General features: G+C 36.6%; 1 protein-coding gene across 2 annotated transcripts in view; it reads left to right on the forward strand.

Annotated features, from left to right (window-relative positions):
- The window catches only part of DACH1 (dachshund family transcription factor 1), a 477,975-nt gene that overhangs the window by 198,002 nt on the left and 264,880 nt on the right, over positions 1-15,093 (forward strand). For both annotated transcript variants that reach the window (XM_055426443.2, XM_088842679.1), the window contains exon 2: positions 2,982-3,097. In XM_055426443.2, coding sequence (XP_055282418.2) covers positions 2,982-3,097 — 116 coding nt within the window. The remainder of the gene's footprint in view (positions 1-2,981; positions 3,098-15,093) is intronic.

Consider the following 15,093-nt stretch of genomic DNA (forward strand, 5'->3'; position numbering starts at 1 on the left):
CCTCATAGAAGGCAGCCGACGAGGCTCCGCCGTCCCTGGGATTCTCCAGTCGGTGCAGAAAAGGCTAAAATAGAATTATTCCTCATGAACCATCATAGTGCATAGAAGGAATACTCATTAGAGGCATTGTTAAGAAGGATGATGAATGTTTAGTCAGTAAAATAGGGCTGAGGATGGGTTGATGTAATAAGTCTTAGATGGTAAAGACAGTGACTTGTATAGAGGTAGTATATTAGGAGTCCAAAGCAACATAGGACACTGATAATAAATTCATTAAGGCCAAATATAAGCAATGAATGTAGGAAGTAAAGGATGAGATTGGAAATGTAGACCAGGGCTAAGTACTGAAAGGCCTTGTTACCGTGCTAAGGAGTGTCAATGCTACAGGAAACTGTTGGTTTCTTTGTGTGTGTGTGTGTGCTCAGTTGCTCAGTCATGCTCAACTCTTTGTGACTCTGTGGTCTGTCGCCTGCCAGGCTCCTCTCTCCATAGAATTTTCCAGATAAGAATACTAGAGTGGGTTGCCATTTTCTACTCCAGGGGATCTTCCTGATCTAGGGATTGAACTCGTGTCTCTTGTGCTTCCTGCTTTGGCAGGCAGATTCTTTACCACTGTGTCACCTGGGAAGTCACTGATGCCTTTAAGCGGTTGAAAAACATGATTAAAAAAAAAATCCTTCCAAAATCAGTATGGAGAGATATCTAGACTTCACTTTCAGCTCTAGCATGGGGCAAAGCTGAGGGTAGGTCTTGAAAGAGCTGTGACAGTAGATCAAATAAGAAAGGAGGGATAGATCTGGAATACAGGTGTGGGCATAGAGCGATATCTTCAATGGGATAATATTTGAGTGTACAAAGAAAGGGAAAGACACAGCTGAGTCCTGGATTTTTGGCTTAGTCAATTAGATGCCATTTTGATTAACCATGGAAAAGTAGGTTTTAATGGAGAAGATGCTGAGTTCAAATATGGACAAACTGAATCTTAAATTATTATAGAACATAAGCAGGGATTTCCAGTAGACAGGCATTAATCCCTGTGAATCCCAGGAGAAAGATTCAGGCTGTAGATAAGATTTAGCTGTTATTCCTTATCATATCAGTAATGTTAATAGAAGAAATCACTCAGGGAGAATGGAGACTAGCAGAGCACTCTTGGTGGGCTCTAGGCTAATAATATATGTTAGAGAATCAACTGAGGATGAAGAGTAATTACAAAGAATAAGTAGCCAGAGAGATGTTACAGTATTCACAGGACAGTGTCCTTATTGGTTACCTACCTAAACAGATACACAATCTACTTGCTCTTGGTTCAAAGTCCTCCAGGATCTGACCCTAGGCAGTAGTCTACAGTATAGATTTCTGTCGCTCATTTTATTTGACCTGTTTCAACTTACTGGAAAAAAAATCTTGTACATTCACACATTTTCAGGTTTCCATTCTTTTCTCACATTCCCATTGGAGTGTGATTTCTTCTGTTCTTTTTCTCTCCATGTCCAACTCATCATTCAGAATTCTCTTCTAATCTCCCAGCGCCATGAAATCTTAATTCCAACAGGGAGTTATCTATCATTATCCAGCTTTTCCACATTGATGTTCAGACTGCAACTTGCTTAGGACACAGCACATTTGAATTTGCATCCTAGTTCTTTATGCACCAGATTTGTCCCGCTTGACAAGAGTATAAGCTCTTGAAGACTAAGAACCCGTTCTCCCAAATTAGCCCCCACAGTGCACTGCTTTGAAAAGAGCAAATTCAATATTTGTTAAATGACTACATATATTACTTACACTAAATAATAGAGATAGGATCTTTGAATCTTCTGACAAGGCAAAGGATCTCAGTTGAGGCTTACATGGAAATGTTAACTTATGAAGGATGCATCTGGAGGTTTTGATATATCTTGGCACATATTGGCCAGATAACTGACGGAAAAGCCTTTCATAAATGTACATTCATGATACAGAGGCAGACAGTGGAAACATAATGCTAATTATGTATTTTTCAAAACTTGCTGATATTATATTCTTCACATTTTCCTTATACAAGAATGGTGAATATGTACATCCTTTTCACTTTCTGCTTTGATAATTTTAAAAATTATGCTTGTAAATCAGGCAAGTGAAAGAGAAGTACTATTAAAACAAAACCACAAAGGATTTTTAATTATTCTAAAGTCAGATATAAGATGCTACTCTGGCCATTTCTTAATGATGTCCTACAAATAATCCTAAGCATTTCCAATATAATTTTTAGTATATTTAAAGTAAGGCAACCTAGTGGGGCTCTTCATTTAAATAGAATAAGGGTTAAATGATAACTTGACTTATCTTTTAAATGACAAAAAATAAAGAAATTGCAAGACCTTTTCACACATTAGATATGTATTGTCATTTATCATCTAGATATCAGGCTAGCAGTGCGAAGTAATAAAACATATCATCGAAAAATGTGCTATAGGTCTGAATCACTCTTTCATTCCACCTCCCAGCTAACTGTAGTATTAAATCAAACAAGCAGAACATTTCCTTAGGCAGCCATTGCCTTTTAATTTCCTGAAGAACCTTAAAATATCATTCATTACAAGTACTACACATATTTGGTTTTTAAAAGTCTCATAAATCAATAGCAGGCTGACTGTAATAATTATTACAAGTTAGTGCATAATTTTCGTGCTGAAGGCTGCATGCAGAACTTTAGCATATGCAAACGAGGCAATTCAAACTGTGTATAGATATTAATATGAAGAAGCAGGTAACGAGGTGCAGGCTATGAATTATGCATCAAGAGTGGCTGATCTTCAATGAAGAAAATGAATTCAGCATGTAATCTAATTAGTGATGGAAGTCTATTACATCTAACTGCAAAAGCAACCGTCCTTGAAACAAATTTATTTACAGTCCATGTTACCACTTGAAACAACTTTGAAATGATGTGTAAGACAACAGCTTAATTGTAAAAATTTTTTGTTTGTTTGTTTCAGTTCAAGACCTGGAAGGCCCCCTAAGAGGACTCAAAGTGTCACCTCCCCAGAGAACTCCCATATCATGCCACATTCTGTCCCGGGCCTTATGTCTCCTGGGATAATCCCACCAACAGGTAAGAGTGCTACTGACTGGCGCCTAAAATACCCAAAATCAGCCAACACCATTGCTTTCATGTATACCTGTGTTTACACAGATGTTTACACTCATCAGCTATATTTTGCTCACACTAAGACCATGTTACTGATGAGAATTTATTTCAAAACTGCATTATGATTATCATCATGTCCTTATTTAAAATAAAATGAAAGAAGTTTAATTGCACACAGTTCTAGGGTTTATTCTAATTAATTCTCTTGCCAATATCAAATAACAAATTATTATCCCTAGCTCAGACAGAATCAATGACTTTCCCAAGGTCAATCAGCTGATCACTGTCAGTGGCTAGTCAAACCCAGATCTCTGGATTCTAAGCTTATGTTTCATTGCATAAAAACTCCAAACTAGATTAACATGCATCCAAACAAAAGACCATAACTTTGTCAAATAGAAATATCTCCTATTTTTTCCTAAACTATTTCTATTAGAAACATCTGAAAGATGTTTATTAATAGAATTTTTTCAATGTGCAAGTAAAAGAATACTCTTGACCAAATAAGCTCTATGTCATAAACAACTTTAATAATGTACTGCATGCAAAAATAGCTCATTTGATTTTCATCACCTGAATGTGTTCGTTAATTCTTTTATTTACTTACACATGTCTGCTCACTTTTTAAGTTTCATCCAGAAACAGAACAAATTAAACTAATAGTCATAATGAAATTATTATTATATAGAATATAGTATTTATTTATTCTTGCAGTCATGAAAATTTGTTGAGGAGACAGACTTATAAATATGTAAGTGTCATTTAACAGTAACTGGGACAGGAAAGAGAATCTAGCAAGATCAGGAGAAAGTCTTCATTTTTTTTCTCTGAATACCATTATTTTCTTTTTCTATTGTAACACTTGTCTTTCTCTAGGCTGTGATATAATCATGGGTGTCTTATTTCACATTCCATACTGCATTGAAAGCTCCTTGGAAGGAATGGCTCTTTTAACGTACCTTTACTTTTGTGACAGGGTCTGAACAGTTTGTTCACTTTTATGAACAATTATCAAACATCCACTGAGTTGAATTTAAGTTATTTATTCATTTTATGTAGTTACATTTTTTAAATAAAATACCAAAGGTTCTTAAAAGTAAATGATTCACTTTCCAATGAAGAGTTATATTTTTATGCTAATACTTAGTCCATTCTAAAGGAGATCAATCCTGGGTGTTCATTGGAAGGACTGATGCTAAAGCTGAAACTGCAATACTTTGGCCACCTCATGCGACGAGTTGACTCACTGGAAAAGACTCTGATGCTGGGAAAGGTTGGGGGCGGGAGGAGACAGGGACGACAGAGAATGAGGTGGCTGGATGACATCACCAACTCTGTGGACATGAGTTTGAGTGTACTCCGGGAGTTGGTGATGGACAGGGAGGCCTTCATGGGGTCGCGGAGAGTCGGACACGACTGAGTGACTGAACTGAACTGAACTGAACTTGCAGGTGAAAAATTGAGAAACAGAAAAATGAAATCAATATCTGAAAAAAACCCAATTACAAAGCATGAATCATCATTCCTGTTCGTTAATTTAGGTCATGATTCACAAGTGACTGAATCCTATTGCCTGAAATTGTAATTCCAAATTTGATATTTAGGAATGAAATAGGTAGCATTTTGTTAAGGCTGACCATTTTATTTAACTAAATAAAATTTTCTGATTTGCAAATTTTGGGAAAGGGGGTTGGTACTGTGCAGACAAGGTAGAAAGAAAATCTTAGCTTTTTATGTTTTATGATTGAAAGACTCAGGTGTGCTAGAAGAAAGAGTCTTTGACTTTTCAATGAGTATGTCTGGGGCTTTAAAAATAATCATTTTAATAATCATTATTTTGTATTTGATAAGTTTGTGTTGGTTCTAACTAATCAGTTATATTTGGGGTGAAAAGTATTCTAGATTGTTTTCATATTGAAATAGGGAAGATCTAGTTCCAAATTGCCTACCAGTGTTTTAAGGTGAAAACAATAAATACTTCACCACCTAAGAGATGGTAAGATGATATCATCAGGATCTAAGTATAGCAGCATCTTCCAGAGTTAAGACCATCAAGTAACTTTGGGGTAAGTGAAGTTTCGAAACAACTGAAGATCATAAGCCAAAGCTCAAAATCAAAATATTAAGTCATTTTTGATAGATTGCTTTCTGAAATATCCTACACACTTTTCTGACTTGGTGAACACAGATACTGAAGGTAATTTTAACTTGACTCAACATTTCATTTTTGAAGCAGGACCATTTCATACATTTTATGTGCTTTTTAAAAAAACTTTTGTTCTTCCAAATATGTTGTGAGTCCAGAAGTTAAGATTTCTCTTGAGCTATTACATTGAAACAAACCTTAAGAGTCATATTCCAGAGAAGGATGAGGAAATGGAGACTTACCAGGAGAGTAGACTGAATTTGAAGAAGTGGTTGTAGATAGTTTAATACTCTATAGAGCCCAGGGAATGGCTTTAAAACAAGTCTTGTGAGCTCAGTTCAGTTCAGTTCAGTCGCTCAGTCGTGTCCGACTCTTTGCGACCCCATGAATCACAGCATGCCAGGCCTCCCTGTCCACCACCAACTCCCGGAGTTCACTCAAACTCACCTCCATCGAGTTGGTGATGCCATCCAGCCATCTCATTCTCTGTTGTCCCCTTCTCCTCCCGCCCCCAATCCTTCCCAGCATCAGAGTCTTTTCCAGTGAGTCAACTCGTCGCATGAGGTGGCCAAAGAATTGCAGTTTCAGCTTCAGCATCAGTCCTTCCAATGAACACCCAGGATTGATCTCCTCTAGAATGGACTGGTTGGATCTCCTTTGCAGTCCAAGGGACTCTTGAGTCTTCTCCAGCACCACAGTTCAGAAACATCAATTCTTTGGCACTCAACTTTTTTCACAGTCCAACTCTCACATCCATACATGACCACTGGAAAAACCATAGCCTTGACTCATTGTTGCCCAATTCACTTAATTCAAATTTTGGACATTGGGCCAAAGATTTGAAGCTGCCAGAAGTTTGACTGTTGCTCATGAATCATGCTCTCTTAATATATTCTTATGATTCCTCTTTTTACATAAAGTTTTTCTAGATGGAGAAGTCTCTAGATTTTAGACTACAGAATAATATCTTAAACTCCTAGAGAATGTTTATGCTATCTTAAAACATTAGCTGGAAATTTAATCATTGTAAAGATATGATATATTTCACAAAAGCATGTAACACTTTTCTCCCTAAGAGTATTTAGTGTACTGGGGGAATATGATTCAATATGGATATATAGACTTTTTGTCCCAGAAGTTTATTTATATTTGTTACTTTCTTTAAAAGTAAAATGCTATTTTTTCCCAAAATGGGAAAGATAAAATATGTTATTTCTTGAAACATTGAAAAAACTGTGTATCAAGTTTCTTTTTTTTTTTTTTTCACATTAAGCAAAGTAGTTTAAGGCTATTTCTCTATATTTTTGACCTGTGAGTTTGGAGTTTCAAACATCTTTTTCCCAGGAATCTATAGTTATATCAGGGCTTCCTAGGTGGTGCAAGTGATAAAAATCCCGCCTGCCAATACAAGAGATGTAAGAGATGTGGGTTTGATCCTTGGGTTGGTCATGGCAACCCACTCTAGTATCCTTGCCTGGAGAATCCCATGGACAGAGGAGCCTGGTAGGCTGCAGTCCATAGTGCCACAAAGAGTTGGATAGAATTGAAGCCACTTAGAATGCACAACAGTTTTATCAATATCTTTTAATGATTTGGAAATCATTGTTCTAAAACTAGCAAAACAAGTACAAAAACATATAGACCTCAAAAGAACAAAGAAGACAACTCACTGTCAAATCTCAAATCCTTTGTAAGATTACATCATTCAGTTCAGTTCCGTTCAGTTCAGTCGCTCAATCATGTCCAACTCTTTGTGACCCCATGAATCACAGCACGCCAGGCCTCCCTGTCCATCACCAACTCCCGGAGTTCATTCAAACTCATGTCCATCGAGTCAGTGATGCCATCCAGCCATCTCATTCTCTGTTGTCCCCGTCTCCTCCCGCCCCCAATCCCTCCCAGCATCAGAGTCTTTTCCAGTGAGTCAACTCGTCGCACGAGGTGGCCAAAGTATTGGAGTTTCAGCTTTAGCATCAGTCCTTCCAATGAACACCCAGGATTGATCTTTAGAATGGATTGGTTGGATCTCCTTGCAGTCCATGGGACTCTCGAGTCGACTGCATATAAATATTGACCTGTACTTTTGTACTCCAATATTAACATTTGAAAAGCATAAAAGATAGGGATCCATCTTCAAGGTTGCCTGAATTGGTCCTTGACAAAAGTTTATTTATTTGGATAATTTATAAAAATCTGTCAATTTGCTTCTAATCATTTTCTCATTTTTCTTTTCAACAACTGAACACTGTAGTTCAGTTATAATCTTTCCTTAAAGAATTTGCTTTTCTAAAAAAAAGACTGTATTTTTAAAAAGTGTGTTCCCAGCCCTAGGATTATTTACTTAGGTATCTATAATTTGAAAAGAAAAACTTTAAAATTGCTTATGGAGTTTTTGTTTGCTATTTTGGTTGTTCAAGTGGGCTTGTGTGTAACCTTAGAAGGAGGCGTGGGCAGATGGTGATAATTTCTAAATTTAAGGTTGTCACTGGGTGCCATAGCAACGAGAAGTGGAAGTTTATGAAAGAAAGAAGGCTCTTTGTAGAGTCCCACAACACAACACCTCCTGTAGTGCTCTCTGCATTTATTTGGACTGAGCACATATCATAAATCATTTTTGATAATAAATACCAGTTTGAAATAAATTCATCCTAGCAACAGAATTTCAGGAACATTTATACTTTTTATAGAATCATGTGTATTTTACAATTAAGGAAAGATTCATTTAGGAATTCTAAATACTCCCCTCCTGTGCCAGGAGTGCAATTTGAGATAGCGTATTTGGCGAACTTCTTGATTTTATCTTTAGGGCAGAATGCAAACTAGTTTTGAAACACAATTTTCATTTAAGTATTAAGAAATAACTCAGTGATTCTCAAATATTTGCCTTTTTCATTAAAAAAGTTATCCATTACGTATTTTTTCCAAATACATTCAAGTTGAATGAATGAATGATTTTTTTTTTTTTTTTGCTTCTTAGACACATCATTTCCGTCACTGTGACAAATAATCAATACACGATCAAGATAAAAAAAAAGCAATTGTAAACACACATGCACTATACTTAAAAAGTAAGAATCTATAAATGCAGTTTTACTATTGTGGAAATAATACGATGCTAGGGAGAAGGCAGTGGCACCCCACTCCAGTACTCTTGCCTGGAAAATCCCATGGGTGGAGGAGCCTGGTAGGCTGCAGTCCATGGAGTTGAGAAGAGTCGGAGACGACTGAGCGACTTCACTTTCACTTTTCCCTTTCATGCACTGGAGAAGGAAATGGCAACCCACTCCAGTGTTCTTGCCTGGAGAATCCCAGGGACGGGGGAGCCTGGTGGGCTTCCGTCTGTGGGGTCACACAGAGTCGGACACAACTGAATCGACTTAGCAGCAGCAGCAGCAAGGCACTATTAGCAAGAGTCAATTCTGTTGAAATAGTTTCATCTTAAAAAAATAGTAGAAAAGTATTCTCATGTGGATTTATAATTGAAAGACGTTTTCAAAGTTTATAGGCTTTATTTTTCTTTCTAAATTTTACCAACTAACTGGCAACAACATCCAAACTACCTGTTTGGTTTTTTTTTATAGTATCAACATTTGTAATATTTTAAATTCATTAAGCATTTCAACTTGCAAGGGAAAAATTCATTATGTGGAAATGTGTTTTCCATACTGAGAACTTTATCATAACAAATGCATTGTATTCCCTGGAGAGACTCCCAAGTAAGAATAACAAGTAAAACAGTCACAAATGAGTCGATCATCTTCACTAATAATTTAAACATAAAAATCTTTTGAATGCCTTACTCAAAGAATAAATATGATACAAAACATTTAAGACATTAATGTTTATGCAGTATGAATAAGTATGTATTTTTATACATCTGTATGTAGGAAATACTTGTGAAACTTAATCATTGGATATTTTGAAAGTAATACATTTGACCTATCAGTATCTGAAGCATGCTGTTTGTTGTTGCTGTTTAGTAGCTATATCCTATCTGACTCTGTTGAGACCCCATGGATTCAAGCAGCCTGCCAGGCTCCTCTGTCCATGGGATAATAAAGGCAAGAATACTGCCATGGGTTGCCATTTTCTTCTTTATGGGTTCTTCCCAACCCAGGGATCCGAACTCAGATCTCTTGCATTGGCAGGCATTTCTTTATCACTGAGCTACCAGAATTTCAAGTATTTTTCCCTTTAAATTTTTATTGAAGAGAAAGTAATTTATCTTCTTTTTCCTTTTTGGAAGGCTGATAGCTCAGTTGGTAAAGAATCAGCCTGCAATGCAGAAGAACTGGTTCAAATCCTGGGTCAGGAAGATCCGTTGGAGAAGGTATAGGCTACCCACTCCAGTATTTTGGGGCTTCCCAAAATGATGGCTCAGCTGGTGAAGAATCAGCCTGCAATGCGGGAGATCTGGGTTTGGTCCCTGGGTTGGGAAGATCCCCTGGAGAAGGGAAAGGCTACCCACTCTACTATTTTGGCCTGGAGAATCCCATGAACTCCTGGAGAAGTGCATGGGGTTGCAAGAGTCGGACACAAGTGAGTGCTTTAACCTAAATTTGAAATTCATCACATAATTTGTTTAATTTTAAAACTTGTACTGAACACTCTGTTAGTTTCCTGTGGTTGCTGTAACAAATTACCACTTATATTGTGACTACAATAAATAAAAAATTAATTCTATCACAATTTTAGAGAAGTTCAAAATCAAGCACCACAGGTCCGACTCAAGCTATTGGTGGGGCCACACTCCCTCTGGAATCTCTTTGGGAGCACCTGTTTCCTTGCCTTTTTGAGCTTCTGGAGACTCCAGCTTCCATTGGCTTGTGACCATAATTTCCACCTATTCTTGTGTGTGTGTCTCTGTGTGTATCTGTGTGTGTGTAAATCTCCTTTTGCTTCTCTTGAAAGGATACTTGTGAATGTATTTCGGACTTGTGAATGTATTTAGGACACATCAGATTATCCAAAATCAACTCCCCATCTCAAAATCAGCAGTGTCATCATATCTCCAAAGAGTCTCCTCTTAAGGAGGCATTCACAGGTTAAAAAATGTGAGCATAACTGGGATCCTTGTCAGCCTTCCACACCCAGAAAGTTCCTGGTTGAGATATTAAGACGGCCCCAAATGTGGTGTGGAAGTTATCCATACCAATGGATTTTGGTGATTGTTTGCCACAGTATGCCATTGTGTAGAGTACTGCTTGCCACAAAGCAGATATTCAACATAAGTATTTGTTCAGGAAATATGGCTAATATATGTTTATCAAGGGATTTCTGTGAGACATGATTAAACCTCAGAGTTACAAATTTCAACATTGGTGTTATAATGTAGTTTATAAAATCCAATTAAGTACAGTTAGGCTCCAGATTAAAGATGCAGAGTCTAGGGCCTGATGGAGGTATACTAGGTAAATGGAGTGCATTATCTGTTTGTTTGTGGCTTGTGATGTCTACATTTAGGCAATATCAACAGTAATCGATGAAATTAATATTTCTAAATTGATGTTCTAAAGGAGCAATATTTTCAGGAATAGAATGATAACATAGAATATACTAGTCTTTAAATTTCCTGCATATATATAAATATACCCACAGTGTCTTAATATACAACTAATTTAATACATATGTGAATAATATGTAGCTCATAACTAAATGTAAATATTGCATTGGTGTGAAAGACTAGATAATAAATATATTTACTTTATTAAATATGTGGTATATATTATTATCAAGCATTTCAGTCAAATTATTATATGTCCTGGTTATTACTAGCATAGAAATTAAAATATTTTCAAAGTTCTTAAGTAAAGATTGTTATTAAAGATTTAATTGAATAATCACATATTACTAGACTTCTGGACAGGCCTCTCATCTACTTAATTTAGAAGAAAATTACAGTCCTTTCCTCCCTAATTTGTTTCCCTCTTCCAAATTTCTATTGAGTTCTGTGGTCTCCTATGCCTACACTGGTCCATACTCAGAGTTATAATCTACTTAAATTTCTCTCTCAGCAGATTTGTAGTAATGAAGTTGCTAATATACTTAACTGACTAATTGCAAGATATTATTTGCTTCTTTTTTGAGTAATATGATGTCTCCTGTGACAGAAGAGAGATTTATTTACATTGAGAAAAGCAAATCAGATTTTAAGGGTCAATTTTTGATTATGCTAGTGGATGGTGTGTGGATTTAGCCAGAGCTTTGTGGATTATCTTTTTATTTGTGGGATTCTCATACAATATTCTAGTCCCTCATTTATACAACATGTCACTTGTTGTCTTTTAGCGCCTACCTGCGTGCTCAGTCCTGTCTGACTCTTTGCAACGCCAGGAACCAGGTTCCTGTCTCCTGCAAGGTCTCTCTTTTACTGCTTGCTTTAATTTATTGACCAGCAGGAGGTGCTATTACTATCTTTTTTTCCTTCTCTAGACTTCTCAGATGATGGAGTGGTAAAGAATCTACTTCCCAAAGCAGGAGACACAGGAGATGTGGGTTCAATTCCTGGGTCAGGAAGATCCCGTGGAGTAGGAAATTGCAACCCACTCCAGTATTCTTGCCTGGAGAATCCTATGGACAGCCTGGTGGGCTACAGTCCATAGAGTCAAAGAGTCAGATACGACTGAGCACGCACACATGGCTCCTTCCTTAGCCAAGAGAAGTGAGAAATACATTCCATTCCATTCCATTCAGTCGCTCAGTCGTGTCCGACTCTTTGCGACCCCGTGGACTGTAGCCTACCAGGCTTCTCCATCCATGGGATTCTCCAGGCAAGAATACTGGAGTGGTTCATTCAGAAAATAAATAACCGAAGAATCTTTATAGCCGCATGGACTATATAGCTCACCGGGTTCCTCCGTCCATGGAATTATCCAGACAAGAATACTGGAGTGGGTAGCCATCTCCTTCAGGGGATCTTCCTGTCACAAGGATTAACCCTGGTCTCCTGCATTGTGGCTCAGAGGTTAAAGTGTCTACCTTCAATGAGGGAGACCCGGTTTCGATCCCTGGGTTGGGAAAATTCCCCTGGAGAAGGAAATGGTAACCCACTCCAGTACTCTTGCCTGGAGAATCCCAGGGACGGAGGAGCCTGGTAGGCTACAGTCCACGGGGTCGCAAAGAGTAGGACACGACTGAGCGACTTCACTTTCACTTTCCTGCATTGAAGGTAGATTCTTTACTGTCTGAGCCGCTAAGTAAAACCTTCTTCACTTTCACTTTTTCAATCAAGAGAAGTGATGAATATATTAAATAATATTCATTTAGGAAAAACAACTTAATCTGTTATAGATATATTTTGAGTATTCCTAAAGATACTATAGAACAAAAGCTATAAAAGATAAAGGGAATTCTTTGTTTAGTTTCCTTCTCTGTCTTTGGTAGGCTTTTCTCCCCTTGGCTAATCCAAACTTCAATTTATTTCCTTAATGAAATGTTCTAGCTTTGTTATTAAAGATTTAAATTCTGTGTTGAAATTTCTATGTATTTTCTCCATGCATACTGAGGTATGTTTTGCAACTTTTATCCTCTTCTTAGTAAAGAATAGAATTGCTAATTGCAAGTGTTGACAGGACCAGACATTGCAAATAAAGTTGGCAAAGGTCAGAAAAATAACTATATTATTAAAACCTGAATTCATTTTCCCAAAGCATTATTGCTGTAGTTGTAAATGAACCTAAGACCTGATTTGAAAACATTCTAAATGAAAATCACTGAATGATTTTATTTGTTTGTGCAGCTATATAAACCAGTGTTGTGATAAAAATTCTGGAAGTGCTAGACACCTAAGCTTGATGGTTAGGGATATAAAGTCTGGAGAAAGAGAAGCAACATAGTTTTACTCTGCACATCAGATGACATCTGGAATGTTATGCTCAGTCATGGCACCACAGTCTTTAGAAGGACATTGACAAACTCTGATCATTAAGAGAATAGCCTAGATGATAGGGTTTGGGAAATGATGGTAATGTTTAGTCTTAAGAAGAGTTACAGAGGGTCTGAAGTGAATGATAGAGTAGATTGTGCTCTTTCAAGGACGGAAATCTACTGATGAACAATAATTATGGATGTCTACATCTTGAGAGTCCCTTGGACTGCGAGGAGATCCAACCAGTCCATTCTAAAGGAGATCAATCCTGCGTGTTCATTGGAAGGACTGGTGCTAAAGCTGAAACTCCAATACTTTGGCCTCCTCATGCAAAGAGTTGACTCACTGGAAAAGACTCTGATGCTGGGAGGGATTGGGGGCGGGAGGAGACGGGGACGACAGAGAATGAGATGGCTGGATGGCATCACCGACTCTGTGGACATGAGTTTGAGTGAACTCCGGGAGTTGGTGATGAACAGGGAGGCCTGGCGTGCTGTGATTCATGGGGTTTCAAAGAGTCGGACACGACTGAGCGACTGAACTGAACGGAACTGAACTGACATTTTATTCCATAAGAAAGAGTCTTGCTACAAGGAGGACTATCTAAAAGTGAAGTTTATTACTCTTAAAACATTAACTTTTCCTTTTGACAGAAGGGTTTAATAGGAAAGTGGGATGAAAAGTTAGCTATAGTACATATATTTAATTACTTTTTATTGGCCATATTGTTCACAGTACAGAATTATAAAATTGGATGATTCTATTTTATTTTACTTTGAATTATTATTCTAAACTTTGTATGGTGCTTTTCTGGTTAAAAGACATCCATCCTTTTAACCCCATCCTTCAAGGTTTTATAGTCGTATTCTTTCATAATTTTTGAGATGGTTTTTAAACATTACTTTTGAGAAGAATGTTTCATGTTTATAAACTATCATACTGTTTCTGACCCTGGTATTCATGGATGGATTGGTTAACTAATGGGCAAGACTGTGACTGTAGGCTCACAAATACATTTTTTCCAATTAAAAGAAAATTTTGGATATTTTATGCTCCTTTGTTCTCTTTGTCCTTCTTTTATGAGTACTCTGTGAAGGGGTCCATACCTGTAAGATTAGTAATAGGATAAAATGACAATCATTAAATATTATATAAGACAATATTTTTAGCCATGGTAGGATTTGGAATGAAGGGTCAAAAATATTATTTTAACCAATAAAGATCATCAGAATTGATAACAGAAAGACATGAATTCTTAAAGGGATTTAAATGAAAGACCCTGAACTTTGCTATAAATTAATTTGATTTGACTTTCCACTATAAAAAATAAAGTCTCCAAGAGAGGTGTCAGTTTTATTATTATTGAAGCATAGTTGATTTATAGGGTTGTATTGATTTCTGCTGTGTAGCAACGTGTTTCAGTGATACATATATATATATAAATGTATATATATACATATACTTTATTATGTTCTTTTCCATCATGGTTTATCTCAGCGTATTGAATATAGTTCCCTGTCAATTCTTGAAATTTGTGGAATACTTCCAACAATCAACTGTTAAAATGTATAATAATTGAACCAGTCAAGTATTTTGATCCTTTATTTTTTCATGTATAAAGAATCTTTTTATCTCAAAATTATTTTCTCATTAAATTGCCATGAATGTCAAATGACACAATTTATAACAGTATTCTGTAAATGATGAAGCTCGGCAAAGATAAAGTAGTATTAATGTAATTAAACAGGCTGATCCAAGTGTTACTGATTTTTATTGCAGACTATCATTCCTTTGGATTTAAGAATAAAACTGATAACTTTAAAAAGATGTATAGCTTAGGTGTAGAAGTTTTAGTTTGGCAGTTTATTCAAATTCATGTAATGTGCTCTCTAGATAATCCTGGTAGAATTAGTTAACACTAAAATTTTGTTATTACAAGTTTATTTT

Source organism: Moschus berezovskii, chromosome 13 (assembly GCF_049115385.1).
Source record: "Moschus berezovskii isolate FMDL1 chromosome 13, NW_MosBer_1.0, whole genome shotgun sequence".
In the NCBI taxonomy this organism is placed as follows: Eukaryota; Metazoa; Chordata; class Mammalia; order Artiodactyla; family Moschidae; genus Moschus; species Moschus berezovskii.